The sequence below is a fragment of the Rhea americana genome, unplaced genomic scaffold, assembly GCF_003343005.1.
Source record: "Rhea americana isolate MKP2758 unplaced genomic scaffold, rheAme1 scaffold_110, whole genome shotgun sequence".
Lineage (NCBI taxonomy): Eukaryota > Metazoa > Chordata > Aves > Rheiformes > Rheidae > Rhea > Rhea americana.
Window position 1 is genome coordinate 1,441,586 of NW_028185151.1, and position 24,794 is coordinate 1,466,379.

The 24,794-nt window shown below is 38.7% G+C and overlaps 1 protein-coding gene across 1 annotated transcript in view; it reads right to left on the reverse strand.

The window, feature by feature from the left end:
* RSPO3 (R-spondin 3) overlaps positions 1-24,794 on the reverse strand; it is a 63,311-nt gene that overhangs the window by 20,175 nt on the left and 18,342 nt on the right. The window contains exons 2-4 of the mRNA XM_085314158.1: positions 7,003-7,194; positions 5,824-5,970; positions 3,199-3,396 (exon numbers count right to left, since the gene is read on the reverse strand). Coding sequence (XP_085170284.1) covers positions 3,199-3,396; positions 5,824-5,970; positions 7,003-7,194 — 537 coding nt within the window. The remainder of the gene's footprint in view (positions 1-3,198; positions 3,397-5,823; positions 5,971-7,002; positions 7,195-24,794) is intronic.

Below are 24,794 nucleotides of genomic sequence, written 5' to 3' on the forward strand. Positions count from 1 at the left end.
AAAGGGTTTAAAAGAGAAAAATTATGAAGTAAATTATAGTGAGATTTGGAGAGGACTAAATTACAAAAGTAGTATGTATGTGAAACACATGTAAATTGCTACATCAGATCACATTGGAATTGACTGATTTACTGCTAGAATGAGTAAAAGGAACCTTTCTAGGCTAGTAGGGTTATCTGTAATCTAAATATTCCCATTTGCTTGCATTTATCCTAAGAAAACCTAGCCCCTTTACACATTAAAATTCCCATTTTATATCCAGTGAGGGGAAAGGAAAGGAGCTGTAATAGATCTTGCCAGCCTCAATGACACACTAGCAGATAGAAACAAAAACAGCTCTTCATTTTTTTAATCTCATTTTGCACAGCCATTCCAGAAACATGTATTTCAATATGTGAGGTAGCGGAACCTAACAGACTGACATCTTGTCTCTAATTTCAGTTTCTAGAGCAAAATCATTGAGGCATCTATGACAAACATCATACTCCATCATTGTGTGGTCTTTGCTGTGCTAGCTGAACTAGCTATCTATCTCTTCATGCCCACAGAGAAAAGATTAATAACGTTGTTGATATTGACTGCTAAGTCTACCACTACATTTCAGGTTGGAAGCTAATAATGGAATAATAATAATGGGATAATATAATGGAAGCTAAATTCCAGAGCAATGTTTGAGTTGCAAGGTAGAGTCATACAATACCAGGTGGCATTTTCCAAATTTTTTTAACAGTAAATAGAAAAATATTTACTTTCTTTCCCTTCCAAAGATGTTTTTGTTGGTTTCCCCTCTTCCTCTCACTGACTAAACACAGTTCTCTATAACAGCAAAGTCTCCCTTGGCTTCTCATGCATTTACTCTGTTGTTCAATGGGGAACACAAGTGCCTGTCTGTGTAATGACGGGTGGTGGRGAAGCTAAGTTGCCTGCAGATTAAGCTGGAAAGCTTCATTTTCCCTTTGCAGTAAGAACAGAATGAAAATTTTTAGTTTAATTCTCAGTTTGCAGGCTTGTGACACCATAATCCATCGCTTAAGTTTACTTTAACCTCATATTTTATGTGTAAATTTCCTGTTTTATTAAGGATTAGCTTCTTTTTTTTWWAAAAAAAAAATCTCCCTATAAACATRTACAAAAGTGGATGGCTTTCATGTTTGTGACTACTATTACAGGAGATTGTATAGGGGGTGGATTTTAGAATATTTAAGATAAACCCCAAATTGCTTTATTTTCACAAACATACACATACAAATCCCAAGGTATAGACAATATTGGAACATATGMATCTGTCTGCATTGGTTTCAAATGAATTGTCCACTCAGTCTAAAAAGGCCAGAATATAGCCCATAACATGCCCAAAAGGAAGAAAAAAACTTTATGCACTTTCCAGGAAAATAAAAAAGAAAGAAAAAAGATTTATTGCTTAAGTAAAGGACTTTTTTGTACTGTGCAATATTTTTTGAATATGAGCCATCTTATTTATGGCTCAGATCCCATAAATAAGAATTGACAGTAAAATGCATGAGGAGTTTCTTTTAAAGTACTTACTAGACATGAACAGCAGACACTTCTCAAAGAGAAATGTGTTGTCCAATTTGAAGAGGCTGCCAAATTGCCGTAAGCAAACACACAACATCATCAACCAGAGAAAAAAAGTTTTCACCGTTCCGAAATTAAAGTTTAGTCTTAAATTCTCAGCTCTTGGAAAATTAACTATGWTGTAAAGAAGAGGACTCTTTTCCCCCAGTTACAGTGGGCTAACTAGACTGTGTTTTGAGCTGTGTATCTGTAGGAGCAGAACTGAGAATCCTCATGGACATTTTGGACCTTCAGTCTAAGCGCAAGGGAATCCATTAAAACATTGCCTTGACTGCTGCCCTGAGCCAGGGAGCTGCATGGACACACTACTGTACCTCTTCAAGGCAATAATCAACACAAGGAGGGTCAGCCAAGCTTGGGAAAGTGAAATCTTCCCTGTAGATTTGTGCAGATCAGGGGATCTAGCCAGTCCCTGAGTGAGGAGGATGGACGTGTAGCTCTCGTTTGTAAGATCCTCCTTGTAATATGTCCCTTCTCATGAGGTAGATCCTTAGAGAACAAGTCAACCTTCAAAAAGGTTACAAGCTCCAAAACCCTTTAACATTTCTATCAGCAATCAATAACAACTGTAGTGACTGWTTACCTAATGAAGCAGTAAGTGACTGATGCCGCTCATGCTGGCTCGYACATATTCAAGGGGCAGCTGGTCTGCCTGCTCCTCTAGTGGGGAATTATCCTCAAAAGGTGTGAAACCCTGCTCTGCCAGGGAGGCAGAGGCAAAATGGGAGGGAAAGGCATCAACACTCCTATACCAATCAGRGTAATTGTGCTAGGGTACAGCAAGTAACTTCCCTGCTACAAGAAGCAGAAAAAATGAACAATGGAACAACAGTCTCTGCTGAGTGGAATTTATATAAATTATTATTTTACAGGCTTTGTAGGCATCTCCCGTTTTAACAGGGAAGACCAATCTTTAGGTCCTATGAGTCTGACAATTGGCTTGTATAGATGGGTTGTGACCCTAGGTGGCAATCCTGCTGGGACTCTTGCTTTTTAGGCAAGCTAAGTGGCATTTCCCATGGCTGCCATGCAGTATCATAGCCTTTCTCTTGTGCTAGGATTCCATAAATCATATGCAGATGACAGGATCAGGCCAAGCTGTTCAATTACAGCAAGTACAAAGAGCTTCAGAGTGGGAGAGAGGCCACAGTGCTGCAATTGCAAGAATTATGGGCTTAGGGCTCTCCTCGAGGAGAGCATGAAATAAGAACTGTTTTGCAGGACTCCCATAGTTGAAACACGAAACTTGATAGGTCTGCCTTATATCCGACAAACAACTCACAATATAACATTTTTTATGATGGATCATTTTGTTCTGAGCTCCGTATGCAACCCTTCATCTTGGCAGCTCTGTCAATAAACCAAGAGAGAATGCACCTTCCCATCCAGCCCACCCTATCCTCTCTAGATCACACAAAGCACATTTTTTGAGCAGTGTTAGGTCTTTATTTACTCCAGGCAAGGGCACAGTTCTCTCCAGCCCCAAAAACACCACGTCAATGGAGTTTGGGTGAAGCCAGCAATGGAGGCCTGAGAATTCAGATGTGAGTTATTAAACAAGAACAATACCAATCTCATATTATGATGATGATAATGTGGTACCTTTTCCTTCCTTCTGACATCTCTTTCTTTGTACAATACATTTTCTGCTCTCGCTTGTAGCTGGGCAAGGATTGCCCCTTGCTGACGGATGTTGTACGATCTCTCTGACCCTTACTTCATTTCCTCTTTTGAAACCACAAGTTTTTCCTTTCTTTGTGCAAGGGCTCCATGGACTCCACTCACTAGCTTCACAGTGCACTGCAATAAACATAGGACAAGCTGAGCCTGGCCAGTATCGTTTTGTATAAACAATGCATATGGTACATTCATGTCATTCTAYATTAGCCAAAAGGTGGCAAAAGTGAAGGGAATTAATAAGAATTTGTAGCAGTGAATTGAGAGAATTTGTCCTRCTTAGGATATACTGCATAAAATAATGTCAAATAATTGTTTCAGGTACTATTTCTTTCTATCTGTACTGTTTTCTTAATTCCATTCCCAAAACAGAGCAACAACAACAAAATTGTTTTCAATGAAATCAGTTACTGGGACTTATTCTGAGAATGTCTTGGTTTTGTAGAGATACAAATCCTTCTAGCTTCAGTGGAACTAACTTTGTTCATGCCTATGTGAAAGCAAAGTTAAGTCATTGGGTTAGGCTGTTGCAGCTGGTCTCAAAGGTGTTGAATTTTTGTGGAAATCAATAGAGTCATAAGGAACCAGTTGATGTCAAAGGGTGTTACAATAAGATTCAAGTATCTTTAATGATCTGCTTCTTGATGTTCAGTTTAAACAGTGAAAGAGCCATCATCAGTAATGTATACAAGGTGTAAATAGGCAGAGGATATTCTGGGGTGGGGAGGGATGCAAGCTTGTCAGAAAAGTGCTCAGTTGCACTTCCTAAGCCAGAATGATTGACCTGAATGCAGGATGCATGCTATTGGGAATTCAAAGATGTGCAGCTGGACGCTTGTCCTAATAAAAAAGGCAAAACTGTGAGTAATCTATGAAGCTTAACAATAAGCTCTTGATAAATTATCCTACTTTTGTGTCATCTCCTCAGTCCCCTTCTCTTGATAAAAGATAGTGCACATTTATGTTTAGTTTGTATTTGTGTACATGCTTAAGATTACATACCTTCAATAAAGAGGGGAAGATTTCCAGCACCTCTATAAGGAGGATTTTGTAAATCAATAGATTTTTCCAGCTCGAGAATTTACTTTGAAATTTTTCAAAATTTGAGATATAATTGACCTCAGGCTATCTCTGAGTCTTCCTCCAGTAAATTTTCATGCAGGTCATTTTACTTTCCATATTATACTGGAGCTCTCCCATTAAAATAATTGGCCCTCACATGCACAAAAATGGTCTGTTTTTTCTCTGTAGCTTTAAATGGCCTTTTCTAGTTGAGTCTGACTCATTGTTAAAGTAGCTAAGTCTAAAGCACTTGGAAACAGCCATCAAGAAACAAAAATGATCCTTTAAATTTCTTTTGTAGATGAAAGTCTTTGCTTGAAAATAAAACCATAAAAACCATCGCTACCACCTGAGTTAATATGTATTTCAGAAGGCAAATGCCAAACTACTGTACATTATTTTTATTCCTACATTGCTTCTTCTTCAAAACATGCTATGCCCAGGAGGGTTATATGCATGGTACTGTGGGGAAGGAGATTTCCATCATGGCCACACTGTGCCCAAGTGCTCCCTGATCGCTGGTGGCTGAAGAGGTTACTGCTGCCACCGCAGTTCGCAACCCTCAGTCACCGCAATTCATAGCCAACATACTAAAATAAGCAGAACCTTGCCACAGTTTCAGCATATTCATGGCRTGGGATGTGAACTGCATAGCTCAGAGGCAAATATTTCGTTCATTCTGCTTTCAGCTACAGCGGTGGCAGAGGGATGGAGCAGACAGTTAGGTGTGGTGACCTCCAAAATTGCCCTGGCATGAATAACTGGAGTTTGTGAGTCAGAGGCTGAGGAGATACAAAAACAGTTCTCTTCTCTGCACCCAGTGAGTCACAGGATCGATGCTGCCAATCACATTCTTTTAAGTGCCAGACTATGTGGTATTTTATTTTAATCTTCAGTTTCTAGAGTCACGTGAGCATGCAAGAAATACCACTTCTGTTTTGCTTTTGGCTTTTTTCTTACTGCTTAAAAGTTCCTAGCCTTCACCTTTGCGCAGGTATGCTTCAAAATGTTGACACACATGTGCTCTGAAGGCTCAGATAATACAAGGTAGTTTCAATAAAGCAGTTAATATTTTRATCTTTAAATTAAATTTGGGGCCTGACTCAGGATTTTGGAACCTTTGATGTTAGCGGGCCTGCGTAATGCGTAACAGTGAAAGTGAGAGATGTGTATTATTTTACATGAGGGTAGACCAAACACGCAAGATGAAACAGGCTGTATTTCCTGAGGCAGAATTGCCCTTCGCACCAAGACTCTGTTTATGGGACACTATAGAGCTTGCCTTCTGTGGAAAGGCAGACTTAGGAAATGTCTTGAGCTCGTRGTGCCGGAGAATGCATCGTGTAAAGCAGAGCATTTACAGAGTAAATTTAAGTTTCWCTTTCCTAATCTCACAACTGTTCTTGCAGCTCATGCCCTCACTAGATCCCCCATTCCATTTGCGAAAACCAGCCAGGGCTGGGCCGTCGCCCAGAGAACCGGACTTACCAATGCTGGTGCACTCCATCGTGTGATTGTTGGCTTCCAAACCATCAGGGCACTTTTCAAGGCACTTTCCACTGTATAAGTAAAACCCACTTTTACACTTTGTGCAGAAGTTTCTGGTGAAGCAGGTATCACAGTCAGCTTTGCATTCTGAAATGCAAATAGTGAACAGGTTTTCTTCATAGTTCCCTAACGTTCTGTCAGCARTCCTTTAGTATTTCCTGTATTCTCTATGTTACTAACCACATAAACATGATATTTTCCAACTCTCAGGTATTTTTAAAAGAGATAAATAAAAATTTGTATATGACACAAACCATATTTGATATGCAAGSCTGCATATTGCTAAAAAGTGAGCAAACATTTTACAGTGTCAAATTATTCTGTAAGATTTTACTCTGTGGTCCATTCATTAAATAACTTTTATTACTAGGTAAAAATTGGGTCAGTGATTTGGCTGTCACTCTTACATGTTTATATCACCTATGGGATTGAGAACAATGCATTCAACAATAAAAAAATGAGTGGGGATGATACCACAGTCTTTTSTAGTTTGTTTATGATGAAAAATACATAAGAGAGGCAAAATGTTACCCAAATGATAAAGAATAAAGTTGCATTCTGTACCTCCCAGGCCAGAGGCAACAAGAATTTGTAATTTCCCCCAAATCAAATTGAAACCCTGTCAGCTGGTAAAGGCATTTATAGGACTATGCTGAGCGTGGGACACAGCTATAAAGAGACCAGGGCGAAGAGTCTGCAAACCACATCTCCAAAGAGTGCCGTCTTCTCTCCTTGTCATGGGAGACAAGTGGGAAAATGCCAGTGAGCTTTAACTGCTCCAGTCAGATTCAGTGGTCCTCAGCCTCCACTCCATCCTGCTGCTCCAGCTGCAGGAGTTTAGTGTCACCCACTTTTGCATGAGGATGTAGAAGAGGACATCATCTCCCAGGTCCTGGACAGGTGACCATGGAGAGCCGGGATCCCTGAGCTTCTGTAGTTTTGTGATTTTTCACTTTCACTTKTTGTTCAGGTTAATATCTATCACACTAGTGTAAAAGAACTGAACAAACAAAGACTTGGCCTATCCATCTGCTAATCTGTCGACTTGACTCCTAAGGACACACAGCGTTCAAAAGAGAACAAACATATCCACGCGTTTCCCCTTTTCCCAGCACTTACTTGCACACTTATTAATGTCAGGATACCGTGTCCCATAATATCCACTTGGACATGAGGAAAGGCATACTCCAATCTGCTTCATGCCAATCCTCTCCAGAACAAAAAAGAGTCTGGGTTTGCACGACAGGCATCCATTGTAGTCAGAACATGTAGCACACCCTCCTTGGCAACCTTGGCTCACGTTAGGATGCACTGAGAAGACAAGTATTAAAAAAAAAGAAGGGGGAGAGAACAAGAAATTAGACAAACCCGTAGAATAATAATTCATCTGTACTTGGAAGGGTGGACCACTCTCCTCTCTGACAGCTATTAAGGATTGCTTCATTTTTTCTTGTGTATCTCACAACACGACATTTCATTTCAGTCATCTTTTCAATTGCATAAAAATGAGAAGTTCAGCTGATGTGCTCACATCTTGCAGAAATAACTAACAGCAAATTATATTTGAAATTGATTTTATGGAACAGCAGCATCTAGAGAATAATTATTTTCCCTTTAGTTATTACCAGCAGTTTTGCTGCCACTTCTTCTATATGCTTGACTCAGAAAATAAATATATGTTCATTTATCATTGCTTTTCCTAGCTGGATTATTAAAAGATAACCTAGTATATAATTTCCTTCATTGACTAAATSTAATTTGATTGAATTCTGCTGTGCAGAATACGTCCTTGTTAGATCTGATGCTAATCTGCCTTAATAATAAGACACAGGAGAGCCATCCTTCTCACCCTCCTTCTTTCCCTGGAATGTACTTTCTGGCATGTTTTTAATCTCTAACAATCACAACCTGATGTTCAGACTTAACTACGGCATTTACCCTGCTCCAATCCCAGTGTGGAGCATAGGTAGGATTATACTTGCCCTTCAGCTGAATTGTTCTAATTCTTCAGACAACGAAAGGAAAACTTATTACACCCACTGCTTAAGAGTATCCAGATCTTATGGTATTTGAGGGCTGAGGGTAGCAGAAAAGAGGGAACTATTGCAGAGTACCTTTTCAATGAATTAATGAATTTGAATTACTTAATCAATGAATCAGTGAACGACTTCTCAGTCATATAGTGTAATATTTTACATCTTTCTGTATTTTAGAAATTCTTACCTACTTTTGATTCATTCCTGGTTGCATTCCTAAATAGGCTATGGATCTGAAAAATAATTAAGCGTCAAGTAGCTCCCATCCCTGAAAATCTGGCCTCTTTTCATATAGAAAACCCAGGCATTTTTGTAAGCATCAGCTTTCATCTCTCAGCTTGAGATGTGATTATATTCTGTAGTCAAGAGGAATCCAGCCCTCATTTACATTTGTAAATCTTATTGTCTTCCTATTCTGCCTTCTCCCTGGGCCAGTGAAATTTTTGAAAGTATGACCTGTACCACACTGTTACTGCCTATCTGAGTGTTTGATTTTTGTTTAAATTCTGCAGACACTACTAAATACTTCACATAATAATGGACTTGCTTTTGTCAGTGCCTCTCTATGGATCCCTTGGGGATAGCCTAGAATCTGTGGCTTGTAAKTTGAAAACCACCCCCCTGCTAGTGGGAGACATCTGGATCTTTGCCCACTAGCTCAGGGGAGTTTGCTGGRTGGCAGGGAAGCTCAGGGATACTTCTGTACTTTGTTCGAGTACAGTTTTGGCAGAAAAGTGGCCCAGGAAAGGGAAAAGAACTGAACTCTCCTCTATTCTCTGAGGCTGCACCTACCTCTTTTGAAAACTATTATAGATGATCAGTCCCACAGTCTGAGAAATCTYAAGGGGAGTTCAAATCACTTTTCCYCTTTCACTAACAGAATGAGGAATCAGGATTATTTCTCTCAGTGGGGCTGAACAGGTAGGAGAAAGAGCAAACTTTGGCCCTGCTTTCATTTCAGTGAGAACATAAAATCTCAAATCTCTTTTCCCACTGAGGCACTGACTTGTAGAGCAATCATGAAGAAAATGTTTTTACCACTAACATACACTACTGTGAGAACAAACTGCATTTCTACAGAGCTGGAAGTTGCAACSCAAAATCAGTTATCAAAGTAGTTTTGCTAGACTCTCAAAGTACTGAATATTCAGAAAGTACAGAACACCTTTTCCCAGAAGATTCCAGAGAAACAGASTATATTGCCTTTGAAATTAAAAGCCTGAAACATTGGCTGTCTTTTTAAAGATGTAAATGAAAATATCCTTGTCTCCTTCTCCCCTGTATTGTGGCTCTTGTAAGAGGCTGCTTTCAAAGGCAGACRCAGTAATGTGATCTAAGAAGCTGACATTATTTAAAAATTATCCATGACTTTCCTTCATTAAGTCTGACACAGGGAAGAAAAAGCAGCTGAAGTACAAAATATTTGTCATCAAAGCTGCTATATAAAATATAGATGATCATTTTTGACGGGAAACATATTATGTGTGAGCACCTGTGACAGATCATTATGAATAGATTCTCTTGACAGAGAAAACATTATGTGCAACTGCTCTGAGGTYAAACTTTGTGTGTGAGTCCTTGAGACAGAGATACTTTATTACTGAGAGATGATAATTTCTGTATAATTAAAATCCATTATATGGCCAATTTCCAGCTCCCCTTAACTCCAGAAGTATTAAAATATAATATGCTTCCAGACATTTTCTCAATTTCTTCCTCGTTTCTTGCACCCCAAATTCAAAATATACAAATATGTTATACAAATAATGCAACAAAAAAGAAAACCTGTAGTCACAAATGGACAATTATATTGTTGTTGTTATGTAACAACYAGTAAGTTAAAATATGCAAATCAAGCTCCATTCAAAGGTTGATTTCATGCCATGTTATAACTCTACATGTGAAGCAAGGCAAGTTGTTATGCTTGGAAATGCAGGAAGCTGAAGAATTTTTGAAGAGTCAGTATTGACATTTTAAATCAAGAATGACATTTTTTATCATAAAAACCATTCAAGGTATCATTTCTGATTTTTTTTTCTATTGTACCTGACATTTCTTTGAGTCCTGTACTGTGTAATGAAACTGTGTTTCATTATGCTTGTTTTCAGTGCTAGAGAGGACATTATTCTGGGTCAGGCAAGGAGCAAAGCAGGGACTGCCGAGTGCTTCAGACACTGGCATTGTTTGAAAACTTAGCACTAGGTTTTGTCATTGAACCTGGGAGAAACGAAGTGATAGAAGAAAATAYTTATGTACCGAAAATGAGCTGGCATGTTTGGAAAAAGGAATCTCTAAACTCCAGTCAAAGACCTCATTCCTGTTGCCTTGCAGCCTCCTCTCTCTCTCCAATTCAGGTCCAGGCGTGGGTCATACACTTGCMAGTTCCTACAAGGGAGAAAGCCATGCGGGGCCAGTCCTGCCACACAGGCTTAGTGATTCAGAGAGGTTGCAGAAGGAAATGAGACAAACRTAGGCTCTGAAACATATTTCTCCTGTGTGGAGAGAACTGATCATTGTTGTGTACAGAACTGGCCCAACAGATTTCTCTTCTGGTGCAACAAGAAAAATTGACAGAGCAGTGATGAGAAGAAAACATGGGGACAGTGCCCTCAATGTTGGGCTAAGAGTCAGGCTGCATCTTGCTGCTCCTTTCTGTGACTCAGTGTGTCTCTTTATGCAGTTGTGGGGCATCCCCATCTAATCCTTTCCCACAGTCTAATAGTTAGAGGTGTGCCTCTAAAAAGGAGACCTGAGTTCCCTCCATGTTAGCAGAACAAGAAGCCCGTTCCCAAGGGAGCCCTTCATCCACCCTGCAGAGGTGYGTGCACTGTTGGCCATGTTTTTGAAGAACAGACAATGATGTTCTTTGTCCTGAGCCTGTCACTCTTAAAAATGTCCCCATTGGGAAGGCCTCCAGAGGGTTGATTCYTAGGAGCTCCAGTCTGTGAGTCCTGAGAAAGATTCATGCTGAGAAATTTGTTACCAAAAGTGAAAAAGGAGGCACCTTTGAGCACATGAGCATACAGAACATCAGGCATCTGCACAATACGGTGTTACATGCCTACAGAGCAATTGCACATCATGACCACAAGGAAGTAGGCAGAAATTTTAATCCTTTTTCCCCGGAACACACACTGAGAGATGAAAGTATTTAAGTGATGCACCACAATAAGATGGGAATATAATCTTCATCTGGTAAAAGCAAATCTCAGTACACCTGACATAAGCATAGCTTCAAATTTCTCTTCTTGTTTAGGTCAATAGTAAAAATAGGCAAGTAAATTATATCCACTTTAAGAAATGTTTTGAAGTCTACAGGTGAAAAAGTGCTAGGGGAGCACAGAYCACTCCTGTTAACCACCAGTTTTAGATGTGGTAACCAGGGAAGAGGGAGGTCCAGTGTCTTGGCAGAGGGGCAGGCACTGTGGGCTAGTGGGTTAGGCACTGGCTGGAGAACTAGGATGTCAGGATTTTAGCATTGAAAAGAGGTACAATAAATGTTCTTTCTTGTAACCACTTGGCCTTTGGGGCAAGCTACTTCATTCTGAAAATAAAATAAAATAAAATACAACAATTGTCCACAACCCTCAGAACTGACTTTATGCTCTAGTATGAGGTATTCTATGACCAGGCTGTTGTGAGCAGTAAAGGTGTCCCTACCACAGTTAGAGATGACACTACCAACAGCAATGGCAATCTGTYCTCTTCTATTCTTTGAACACAGCTCTCAAGGGTGGAAAATACAACAAATCCATAAGGAAAGCAAATGGTGGAAGTTCAAAGACTCATAGACAAGTTCTTCCTTTCTCACACAAGCCTAACCCAACCCTGCTGACTTTAATCAGGTATAAAAGTACAYGTGTACTTACTCCTGGCTAAATTTAGGTCCAGAATCCATCTCTATTTCATTTTATAAAACCTAACTACTGGAGATCAGAGAGTACACTAAACTAATCTTGAGCTAGTCTCCTCCTCTCCCTGGCTCTAAGCCCTTTTTGCCTTCGAGCCCTTTTTTGTGCATGCTGTTTGTTCAGATATTAGTTTTAAGCCTCATTAGCAAATGAAATTTCTGAAGATTTTCCTTTTTCAGAATATTTTCCAAAGCCTTACTATGGAAACAATGAGTTGTGAKCTCTCAGTTAAAAATAGAAAGTTAAGGACAAAGAGTTGAATTTGAATTTTCAATGGCAAAATGGTAGGAGATTTTGATGGAATGCAGCAAATAAATTCTAAAGCTCTTGGCAATGAAATTTTGCTCTGTTTTACTTTATGTATATTATAAATATATGAGATCAAAAAAAAGAAGAAGAAAAATACATGAGGAATCCAGGTGGGAATATATTCTGACAGCCAGGGGAAAAGCTCTGAGTAAAAGAACTTACGTATTCTTTTCCCATTTGCTGCAGCTGAGGTGCATTGTTTCAGCTAAAGAAGATCATTAATCTTCAACTACGAGATGTCCACTTGGAGGCTCACTCTTGAAATGGATGTGCTAGACAAATGAAATCCATCCCTGCTAGAGATCTKTTGTTACTCCTGGTTTCTCAGACTTGCGAGTTCTCACAGGAAATATTTTCACAGCAGGATTACTCTGGAATTTAACCTCTCCTGGGTGGACTGTTCCTTGGTGTACGATCCAAGCAATGTCTCTGCTTTCCCTAAGAAGCTGCATCCAGGTTGGTACTAGCCCCTGTGATGGGGGAGATTTGTAATGGGATATCGCATGGTTTCTAGTATCACTTTACCACTCAATGAACTCTCTCTTGCCTACTGTGACACAGCTGCCTGTGGCAGTGGCCTGAAAACAATGCCTCATGTAAAGCAGAGTTACTCTTAATCATGTGGACCGTCCTTTAGGCAAAAGCAAACAGCATTTGGCAGTGAGCTCTTCTAATGGGAAGTCATTAAGGAATTCAGTTTGCAAACCACAGCTTATTTCCTCATACTCTTTCTTGGACAGCATTTCTCTGTGTGGAAATGCATTAAAAATGGAACAGAAAATTATGGGACTAAAGCACTGAACCTATGTGTAGGTAACATACAGTGCATAACAAGGAAAAAGACAAGAAAGTGTAGCCCAGAACTGGTGGGACAGCACTGGAAGAGTAACTACACATGGATTTGATTAGTTTGTATTATCACTGTTAAATAGATTGCCAGCTTGGGCTGAGATGAAACCTGAGTTCAATCTTACAGGCTTGGCCTTAAATCACCCACAGGGAGACAAGAGGTTTGATGTGTTGTGATGGGGTAGCAGCTGGGCTCTGCAGGGAAGACAGGCCCATACACAGCAAATGCTACATTTCATTGGCCGTAAGTTTTCTGAGATACAACACAACCAGTCATGATATTTGAGGAATGTGGAATCACTGATCAGCCTCCACTGGATTTACACTAGATGAAGAGGCCTTTGAAAGGAGAGACACTGCAAAAGGAGCAAACGGGGAAATCAGTCTAAAAATCAATCATTAACAGTATAATATCTCTTCTTCCTTGTGATTCATAATACTTTTTAAGATTTCTTTCTAAGGGACTGAGATCTCTTCCAGAGATTTGTCTGACTTCAATTTTACTTCAGAATACTGTTGCCTTCTGTGGTACGAACATGTAACAAAGATAATTCTCAAGTGTCCTATGTTTTGAAAGAAAAAGATCCCAGAAGAACTGAACAAAATTTCCTCAAACATCTGCCTGGCTCGACAAATATTTTCTTCCTCAAGAGATACTTCCCATCCAAGGAAAAGGAAACCAACCTGTTTTGTTCACCAAAGTGTCAACACTTGCAAAGAGCAGCAGAAACATGACTATGAGACTGTCCCACAGTCTCGAGGAGTATCCATAAACATGTAGTAGTGGTATCTTCAAGCAAGGAAGCTCATTACAAATGGCCAAAATCTCACAATGCCTCAGTATATTAAACATGTCTAGCAAAATGATCCTGATAATTAAGTATACTGGCTGCCAGAACACATTCCCCCTGAATACGGGTAGAAGGAGCATCAACAGACTGAAAAATGTCACCATGGGTGCAGAGTTTAATGCAGTCTCCTAGCRTCTTCAGCACAACAGAGATCAGCCACAGGAACCACAAATGGCTCCTTCTCATTCCAGGGAGTTTTGTAAATAAGTTGAAAACATTCTTTTCATGGAGGGAGAAGGGAAATGAATATCTTTTCCCCCATGTTACCATGGGGCACCACCAAAGCTCAGGGATTTAGGAAGATTAGCCAGTACAGGGACCAAACAAGATTCCTGAGGCAAGTTACATTAAGCAACCTTTCAACTAAGGGTGATGCTAAGACCAGCTAATGCAATACCTTCTCTCATCAAGTTATAAATCCTATAAACAACTATAGCTCATACTTCTAGAGATGACTGCAGTTGTTTCCAGGTACCCAACCTTCAGGATTGTACATGATGAATCTTATCTAAGAATGAGAAACTGAATGTACAACTAATAGTTGTACATACAACCAAGGTGTCAGACTCATTTACTTGCAAAGAAGGCATCCATGCTCAGATGAAAAAAAGAAGAGAAATGTGAATTTTTGAAAGAGGTTATATTTGGTGCAGGTATTTTCAGACTGTATTTTAATGGTCTAATCCTGGAAGATGTTATCATAAAGATTCCTAGTTCATTTTACACTGTTCTTATGGGCACAAAACCTTAAAAAATAGTTGCCATATGTCACCATGATGCCCTCATCTCTTCTCTACAAAAGAGGCATACTTTTATCAAGTAAAAGTTATATCTATATATTGCATATGCTCATTCTCAGAAATATACACTCATATTTTCTATTTGATATGAATGTTCCATCTAACATCAGCATGTTTTTAAGAAAGATCAGTGACGGTATAGTGGTGGCAACAAAATCTGTCCCCCTCATTTACTTTTCCTGTTTTGTTATTTTACCATACTGAAGACGTTTTGTTGTGCATTGCACAGATGCTCACGTACGTCCAGGCTGTATAAGGATCACTCAGCTCATACTGTCAACATTACACAACTACAGTAGCATTTGCAAGTTTCCCATTTCCCACAGGGTCTTCTGAGACCAGCGTTTTTCTCTCAAAGTTTTGTTTCAGAAACCACAGAAAGAACAGCAGGATGTAACAGATTTTACTTTTCATGCTAGGGACTAGGGAGAAGGGTTTAGACAGCAAAAGCCTGTAATCCCATGTTAAAGTTATGATTTTCTACTACCATGTTTACAACATTAAAAAATTAATAAGCCAGACAGCAAGCCAGCCCACTGCCTTGGCTGTACTCAGAAGATGTGCCTTTGGTCAATTACTTAATATCCTCTCAATTTTGTATATTTTCCTGAGTGGCATTAATCAAAAGTTTGCATTGAATGAAATATTTCTTTTCTGTGTAATGGTTAAATTCATACCATACTGAAACTAACAGAAAGCCCCCAAATATATTGTTTTCCCTGGATTGATGCCTGCAAACATTGACTCAGAATCTATCTCTTTAAATTCAAGTCCCACATCAAGATCTGAACCTTGAYTATAGATACTCAGAAGTATCGTACYGCTAACAGTTCACTGAAAATTCTACAATTTGTCACAAGGAAAAACTCTGATCTCTGTTTTTTTTCTGGAGCAAAAGGGTAAATTCTCCAGGCTGACCTGACAATCCATCTTTCAGTGAAACAAGGTACTGTTCAAGGTTCCATGTTTAAATTAATGATAAAAATATTTGGTATATTGACTATTTTTCTGCTCTAGCACTGTAGAGTGATACATCTGCTATCAACTCTCGGTAAACAATGACCCAGATAGGTTCACCTTTTCTTCATGCTACTGGAATGTGTCCAAGTTTAAAAAAAAGTCAAAGAATTTTGAATGCAAAGCGTGAGCAGTACAATATGAAGTCAAATCCAGCTCTGATGAGACTCCACCACCAGTCAACTCAAACTCACTGGCTGAAGTCCTGGCCCACCAAAGTCAGTGTCAAAACACCTCTTAATATAGGAGGGGTGAGGATTCCACTCGTTTGTTAAACAACAGTTCTAGGGTTTGGAGCATGGTTGTCTGATTTTTAAAGGTTCGTGCGATTAGATAGGTTGTTTTGATTGGGATCGAGTTGCAGGATGGGTGAGATTTAACTAGGCATCTGATTCTTGTGGAACTGAGTCAGTTCAACAGCTCCAAGTGCCTGGCTCTTCTTGTGAAGTAAATATGAATGGCACGTAGGTAGGGCTCGTTTCATCACCCTTTGTGCATTCTCCCCTCTCTTTGAAGTCTGAGCCATTCCCTCCCATTGCCTTCTCTGCCTCACACGCTGATCCACATGAAAGAAACTCAACAYACTGAGCACCAATTCACTTCCCTAGAACCGTAATACATCCAATTCTGCTGCACTGATACGCAACAGACAATTTACAGTCACACTAAAACCATACTAGGAAATATTTGGGCTGAATTATTGGGGTGCTGGTGCTAAAATCAAAGCTATAGTCCATTCTGTGCGTAAGCAGGGATATAGTTCATTTTTTGCAGATAATTTGAGTGTACCACCACTTCTCCAAGGATCTGCATGCCAATCTGCAAGCTAAAATGAATTAAAACAGCTTTCTTTTTTTTTTTTTTTTTTAAAAAAAAGGAACTCTGTAAAAGTATGTTCTTTATCCCCAAACCAATTAATACTATAATGCTGACCCATTAAAATTTCCAGATAGTTAAAAATAATTGAAAACGTATACACGGACTGTATTTGAAAATATAAATTGCACCATGTTATTAATGAGTGTTACCTCTAATTRTTACAGAGAACATAGGCAAGATCAAGTCAGCTGCACAAGTAAATCTTAAGCGAAGCTGTGGTGACCTCAGAGGTCAGTAAGCCAATCCATCACAGCATCTCGTTGGAGGCTACTTTGCATGCAGTGATTTTACTGGATGCAGCTAGTGATGCGAAGAGCTCTGGGCCCATGTCACAACACGGTATCGTGGCCACCGTGACACCCCCAACACRGCTGCAGCAGCTCAGGCTCAAGCCAGGTCCCTGCTGCCCACTGCTCCTTAGACGAAGGCCCTGGACCAATAACCTCAGCTGCAAATTACAGCTGAAAGATGCCGCTCTGCTTCAGCTTCTTGATGAGGCCCTGGAGAAGATGGGTAGTAACTGTGAGTTCAGTTTAGTTGGTCAAAGGACTCTGCATGTTTGCCTCTGCTCTGATGTCTGCATGATTAACTGTATAGCAGATGATGAGAATTTTTCTACAAGGATTTTCAAAGCTGGGATTCRTTTAAAAGTACCATAAGAAGCAGAAGTTATGACATATTCCATAAAGGATTAAAAGATAAGCTATTTTGTTCTGCTGGAAATGTTTGGTTTTAGTTTAATCTTTTAGATTGTTTATATTACATAAATGGAATACAAAAATGAAGCAGTCAAGATGACAAAATAATTCAGTGGAATCTCAGAAAAATTCAGCTAAAAATATGTTACAGATTCTTTTAGTGTTATGAAAAATACTTACGTTTATTTTCTTCTGAAACAAAACACTGACAGAACTCTTTTACCAAATATTTCTGTTTTTACAGAGTGACACATTCTAATGGAATTTTGTTCTATCATGAGTCTCCAAATAGCTTTATTTGGAAATAATAATAGTAAACTTAAATCACTTAAAGGTRATTTATCTATTTACAAAATACAGCAGAAGGTGGAATGGTCAGATACAGTATTTTGATTTAAAAGAGAAAGGAAATTCTAAAGAAAATTAAGCTGAGGTTACCTATTGACAGTACTAGACAAAAAACAATAATAAAAGTATGTTATAATTATATARAAAACTAAGAACTGAATACATAAGAAATTTAGGGTTAATCTTATGAGTCTTGTAAAATATTTTACAGTAAGACTTTCAAAGTTTTTGAAACCAGTAATGTTTTTCTGCAACAGGAAAAAAGGTATGAAAAACCTTGTCTTTAAAATCAATTTAATCTAAACTGAAGACAAAAATATTTGAAAAAATTAAGGACTAATGGYTAGTCTATAARTCTTCTAGGGGATGACTTTTTTGATATATTATTTAATATTGCTGATAACACATCAGCTATGATCCCTGACTTTTYATGTGCAATTGAATGAATGATCTTAAGAAAACACTTTTGCTGGTGTATTTAATCAAGAACAACCATAGGTGTCACTTTATTTAGGCTGAATAACAGCAGTTTCTTGGTGAGACGTGTTTAACCTTACACTGCRCAGGTAAGCACAGATTTCTGGCACATTCTTCCTGAACCACAATGATCYGTTTTCTGTTTCATGGCCTGAGATCGCTGCTTTTTTCAGGTGTCAGATGCCCTAGCCAGCTTGCAAAATATGCTTGGCACTTTACAACAGCATTCTGTTGAAGAACATTTTTCTGATAACTACAGTATTAAATATGGCATTTTTTTTTCATGCTGTACTATAATTAAGATGATACCAAATAAATGATAGTCTGTTACTGCAAGTAGAACTATATCTAATATCGGTTATACCAGGAATTTGTTAGGCTTTAGTGAAAAACAAATGTCCCCCAGATATTAGAAAAACATGAAATCACAGCAGTTATTTTTAAAGCATCCAATATGACGAATATTTGGCAGCTCTACTGGTGGCTAGTGGCTTGCGGCACCACGTTGGGCTGCCATGAGACAGGGCTTGAATATGAAATAACCGCAACAACACCACTCCAGATGCTGGGCTGCTGCAACAAAATTGTGATAAAAAATGACACATTCGAATGCCAAAAAGGAAGAAGTGAAAGGAAACGTTGAACTATGCCCTGATATGAAAACATGCCTCTTGCCTGACTCCACGGCTTCATGGAGATGCATGGAGCAAGTCATGCAATTTGCCCTTGGAGAGGGGTAGCAGTTCCCTGCAACTGCATTCTGACAGCAAAAGCAAGTAGATTTGTACGGATAGATGATTCTGTCCTAGAGTAGAGTGATGGACCAAGTTATTAGCCTGTCATTTGTAGATCCCCAGAGGTCTGCATAACATTGGAAAATGGAAAAAATATTGGAATGATGTCAATTCCCTGCCCCCGCAGYGCAAACATGTACACATTCCAATGCATATAAGAGAGCAAACAGGTAGCGAGGCAGAAAATGGAAACAGTCTGTGAACTTTCAACATTTAGCTAAGTTTGTCTTTCACCATATTCAAAAAGCCCTCTACCAGTACCACAGACCTGTGCAYTTTTTTGTTGAAAGTTAGGGATTCTTGGATTTGAAGGTTGATGAATTTGCCTGCTTATGGCCCCTTTCAGAAACATTTTGTTTTCTAGTAGGGAAAGTTATAAGTATTAGCACCAATGTTTTCAAACTGGGGCCTCCAGTGAGACAACTAATCCCTCGCTTGATTCCTAAATAAATAACCTGATTTTCAGAATGCCTGAAGAAGACGCAAATGGTCAGACAGCTATTTAGGAGTGTAATCAAAGGATTATTGATTCACTTCTAGAGCCAAACTTAAAAGTTTTGGCCTTGTCATCTTTAGTCTTCAATTTCTTCATCTGCAAAAGAGAAATGATACTTATCTCATAGCAGTGTTGAGGTGTTTAATTCATGGATGTTTACAATATTTTCTCAGTTTTGGATGAAATTTCTGGCTTCTAATTTTGCACAYGCAAGCCTTCACATGTGATTCTGCTCTTGGCACTACACTCAACYTTGCTTTATACAGGATCCTCTCATATATATCGCATTATTATGAACACAACTTCTGAATCATGAGTGCAAGTGTGGTAACAATTTATTCTAGTCACTCATACGTTTCCATGCACAAATTTCAAAGGTGGATTGAGGCAAGTTGAAAAGACAGTTCTTTTAACTTTCTGATTTCTGCTCTGTAACTGAAGAGATTAGATTATTGGAGAACACACTATTAGCTCTGGCTTGCAGCCAAAGGGTCTGCTATGCATTCTGCAAGGGGTGCTGTACTTGCAGCAGATTAAGGAAAAGAGCTGGGTAAGTTACTCCAGCAAGGAATGTTCCCATCGGGAATTGTCCACAGCAAACTAGAAATGTGGTTGTTGACTAAAGAGCAACAGGGAGAAGAAAAATAATGAAAAAGGTCAGAAATTTCAGGGAAATAAAAGACCCTTTTTGCTCTCTATATGGAGCAGAAGTTAACAAGCTTTAATGTTTGTTGATCCCTTTAATGCTACTTTCTGCACACGCAGACCGAATTAAGAAAACCCCAAACAATTACCATCTAAGCTCATGCTTAAATTCCTCCCCATTCAAAAATGTACATCAGCATATGGTTACCTTCACAGATGTGTTACAGACCCCTTGACTTCAATTATACTTAAATACCTGATTAAAATTAAGGACACATTCTTGAATGGAGGCTCTTGTGCTTGGAGCAGACATGTATCTTCCTGAAGCAGGCAAAAGCCTAACTCTTAATATATTAACCCAAACATTAAAAATAATACCTTGAACTTCTCATCCTTTAACTAATCCACAGATTAAATTTTTTTTCTTTTTTTAACTTTTTAATATTTTTAGGTAATTTTATAGCAAAAAAGTTAATATCAAACATTTGTAACATAATGACTGTTTTCATTGTTCTCTAGAAGTGCAAACAAATTACCCTTTTCTCGTTTTTAAAAGATTGAAAAAATAAAAAAGAAGATTTGTTCCCTAAATCTGCAGAGAAAAGCATGGCTATTTGAATTCTAAAGGYTCATAAAAAGGACTTGGTACTACTTTAATTTATTAACTTTTTAAAATTAASGTCCATACATCTTAAATCAGTGTCGTTTCAGCTGGGAGTCAGATTCCTACAGTGCTTAGCAATCCTGCTTTTCTGACCGTGTAGGAGATGCAACACATAAGATAATTTCAGTGCTTTTTCAATATAAAGATTTTTGAATTTGAGATTATTAGTTAACTTTATCAAGGGGCTACTAAACAATATTCTAACAGGAACAAAGATGAACTGCTTCGGTAAAAACCAAACTTGTGTCCTAGAAAAGGAGAGATTTAAAAGCCCGATCATTGATCTTTAAAATATCTTTTTGAAATGAAATCAATTGTCTGCTATGTAATGCMTTCCATACCAACAGCATATGTAACACTCTACATGGAAAAAAGCCATTGCAGCAAAGGTGTTCCCACAGAAAATTAGAAAGAGGTGTTCAAATGCAGGCCAAATGAAAAGGAAGCTAAATGATCAGGGAAACTGACTGCAATATTTTCCGCTGACATGTGAAATAGAGAATAAATATAATTATTGCAACCATATTTTGATTTCAGCCWTCCTTAAAGACTCTGAGAACATGATATAACAACTTACATCACAGAACACAGTGTAAGTAAATGCTTCTAAGGATCATACTACCTTTCTCTTAGGTGAACGCAGCAGCTGCTTAGCAGCACACATTTGGGGAAGAAAGGGGACACATGGCCTATATGCTAACTACTGTAACTAGRCTGAAGTGAGAAATTTGGAAAACCTGTAAGGCAGAAATTGCAGCTCTTGCTGTGAAGCTCAGCTATTGCAGGGGAAAGACGTGGCCACTGCAGCGACCATGCTGAAGCAATAGTTCGGCCCTAGGATTTCAGAAGGATTGATGAATCATCTCACCACTGGTTTCTTTTTCTGAAGATCTCTTTCCTAAGCTTTGAGTTATCTTGATGCTACATAGTGCATGAGAACAGCMTGTGACAGGTGGGGCACAGCAATTACAGACAGTGCATTGCCATGCCTGTATTCAGCCCTGGTCTGGGTGATTTGCATTTACACCAGGACCAGTTATTTGGTCACAACACAGGAAAAAACGCTGCAATAGACTCAAACCTGTTCCAGTTCTTTTGTTATATGCAAGGAAGAGCTCTAACATCAAAATAGTTATACAGGCGTAGAACAGGCATAACATTAAGGTTAAGGCTTCAGTCAAGGCTAGTTTTACAGAGAAAAAAGATTTGTAAAAGCTGTATCTAGCTTAGCAGAGTGTTTTCTCCAAAACTAGCTTTGGCTTGAGGCAAATTCTAGAACATTTCTTTGTCTAAGTGATAAAACATTCAGTCTCTAATTGTCCCATGCCCAAATATTTGATGCTATAAAGCTATCTGCTCTTGGAAATACAGATACAATGGATCAATGGCTGCAAAAGGGAACTGATGGGTCTCAGCTGCRTTATCTAAGACAAATTTCGGATAGCCTTGGTAGTTAATCATTGCAATAGTCTCAGGGGAGCCAATATAATCTCAATCACATATATGCTTCAAAAAAAACCCCAAACAGGTCAGACATCTTTCCAAAAGTATGCTGTAGTTTAACCGTGTATTATTGTGCTTGACCAAGGAACCATTGAGTGGATCCTGCAGACTTTGCTAGGCACATGGTCATATTACCAGCCCTCCTTAATGGGCCCTCTGGCTTTAAAGGCTGGAAGATCTATCAGGTAACAGAGTCCATGATGCAGTGAAGATGCTGAAAGCTACAGTATTGCTGCTGTCTACTCAGATACATGATTCTGATTATCCAATGGCATCTTCAGATATCCCTCGCTGATGTGTTGCTGGCTAGTGGCCGTATGTACTGCTGAGTCAGTGGTTTGCTAACATTTTGCTTTAGGATAGCATCAGCAATATTGTAGTTCTCTTACTCACAGTGAGTTGTATTATGCTCATCAACCTGATTCTCAGGACATTAAAAAAAAAGAAAAGAAAAAAGAAAGAATGAAATAATTGTGGATAAAAGTAAATAAAAATGCCATACTTTTAATATAGGGTGATGATCCAATATTTTCTTTGTGATTTGAGAACTACTTGCTTCACGGGAGTTTTCAGAAATAAAATAAACTCTAGTTTCCTTAAAACAAACTCCACATTGTTGCCTTATGAACAAAATTGGATTTTTATGTCTCACAGGGTTTCAATGTAGCATATCTGCTGRATGAGGCATCAGTGTAAGCAAACAGATGGTAGGAGACTTGTTGATTTTACCACAATATATTCATGCAGGATAGAGAAGGGGAGAGTCTCAAAAATGTATCCTTTTGATTTCACATAATTTTTTCTTGGTGTTTCTTAGGCACTTCTCTAAAGCAGTTTAACATTCATATGAAATTACTGGCAAAAGAAAATTATCAGTACCTTTTCATTTTTTAAAATCTAACATTTATTTAAAATTCTTCAACAGTATGATCTCTTCCTCACTTTGTTTATTCTTTGTATCAGAGAAATTTAAGAAGGTAGTAATAAATTAGTATTTTAAAGAAGATGTAAAAAAAGAATACTAGCTCAAGTGAAAATGGAATGAAATGGTGAAATATGTCTCTTTCAAAAAGCAGAAGGAATAACAAGCTAAGTTATTCACTTCTCCCATCTTTTTTGAATTATGGCATACTTTCAGCTTTTCTTCTTCTAATTAGCACCTCTAGGAGTGTCTGAGGTGCTGTCTTATGTGAAATTTGGAGACAGTTTTAGCTTAAACAGCATATCTCTGTAGCTTGTATAGCTGTGAGCAAAAAAAAAAGAAAAAAAAAAGAAAAGAATGAATGTCACCGTTGCAGCCTCTCTTTACACTTTTGTTTCTATCAGGCTGCGGCTACTGCTCTGGAAATGTAGAGCCAGATTCCCCCCCTTGCCGACCCGGGTGCAGCTGTTCACATTTGGGCTACATGGCTGTGAAATGCTTCTGTTCTCAGTCAGCACTTTCACATCCACATTGCATGCCCTTTGTGCTGCCATGGACCATATACCAACGGAATAGTGAATTTTAAGAAATACTCATTTTTTTCATGATCACAACATTGTAAGATAAGCAGGAATACCTCACAACGCCACAAACRTGAAGGAACATGATATGCCAGCAATACCCCTAAAATGATGTATAACTGAAATGATTTATACCTGTCTGCCACCCCTGATAATCAAGCATGGATCCAGAGTAGGAATTAGGAGCTGGAGACTCAGTTCCCTCTCAGCTACATCAGACCACCTCTGCAAGATGYCTGCTCTTAGGGAACCCATGCTGGGATTGATCTCACTTGCAGGCATCCACCGCTGACCTAGCTGTCTAGGCTGCTCAAGAGCCTCCAGGAATCTCTCTGTTTTTGACTCTCCTATGGATGGAGAGAGAGAGGTCCTGCTGGCTTGGTGGCACCAAGCAGACACTTTCAGGGCTCAGTCCATCTGAACTATTTTAAACTTCTATCTAGGGAAGAGGTGACCAGGGAACTGTCAGTTTGTCTCCAACAACTAGCTCAGTTGCTTATGCTTTCAGCCTGCAGCCAAAGGTCTGAGTCTTTCACCCTATATATAGGGACATATTATTTATTTGAGTCAAATGTCACAGTCCTATAAAAATCAGCAGAGCACTGCCAATTTATCTAGTGAAGAATTTGTCCCTTGTCTTCGTAACTGGTATGATCATCTGGACTGCTGCAGGAGTTGTAAGTGATCTGTCTCTCTCCAAATTAGATTACTATTGCTGGTTAGTCTTAGAAAAGAAGTTCTCTGACACAGATTCACTTTTTAAAAAAAGAATGAAAATGTTCTCTTGCAAACCTGTCAAGAGATTAATATCAAAAACAAACTGATATTTCTACAAGTTCTGAAAAGTATGTTCTTGTTCATGCTTCTTGTTGTTACCATTATAAGCAGAATGTCTACAAAYTGCTAGCAGTAGTGGAGATGTTTGTGTTACTACGCTCAGCCCCTCAACTGATTTGACTATACTGTTAAAAATGTTGCTCTCTGTACTTGTAAAAAAGGTTCTGGCTCTTCTTGGTCCAGCACTATCAACACGTATCAGAAAAGAAGCTATTTCTTCAAACAGAATTTTTAAAAAATTGCYACTCAAATCAGCAGTCTCTTAGGGGAGTTTTGTGCAGAAAAACTTCTGTT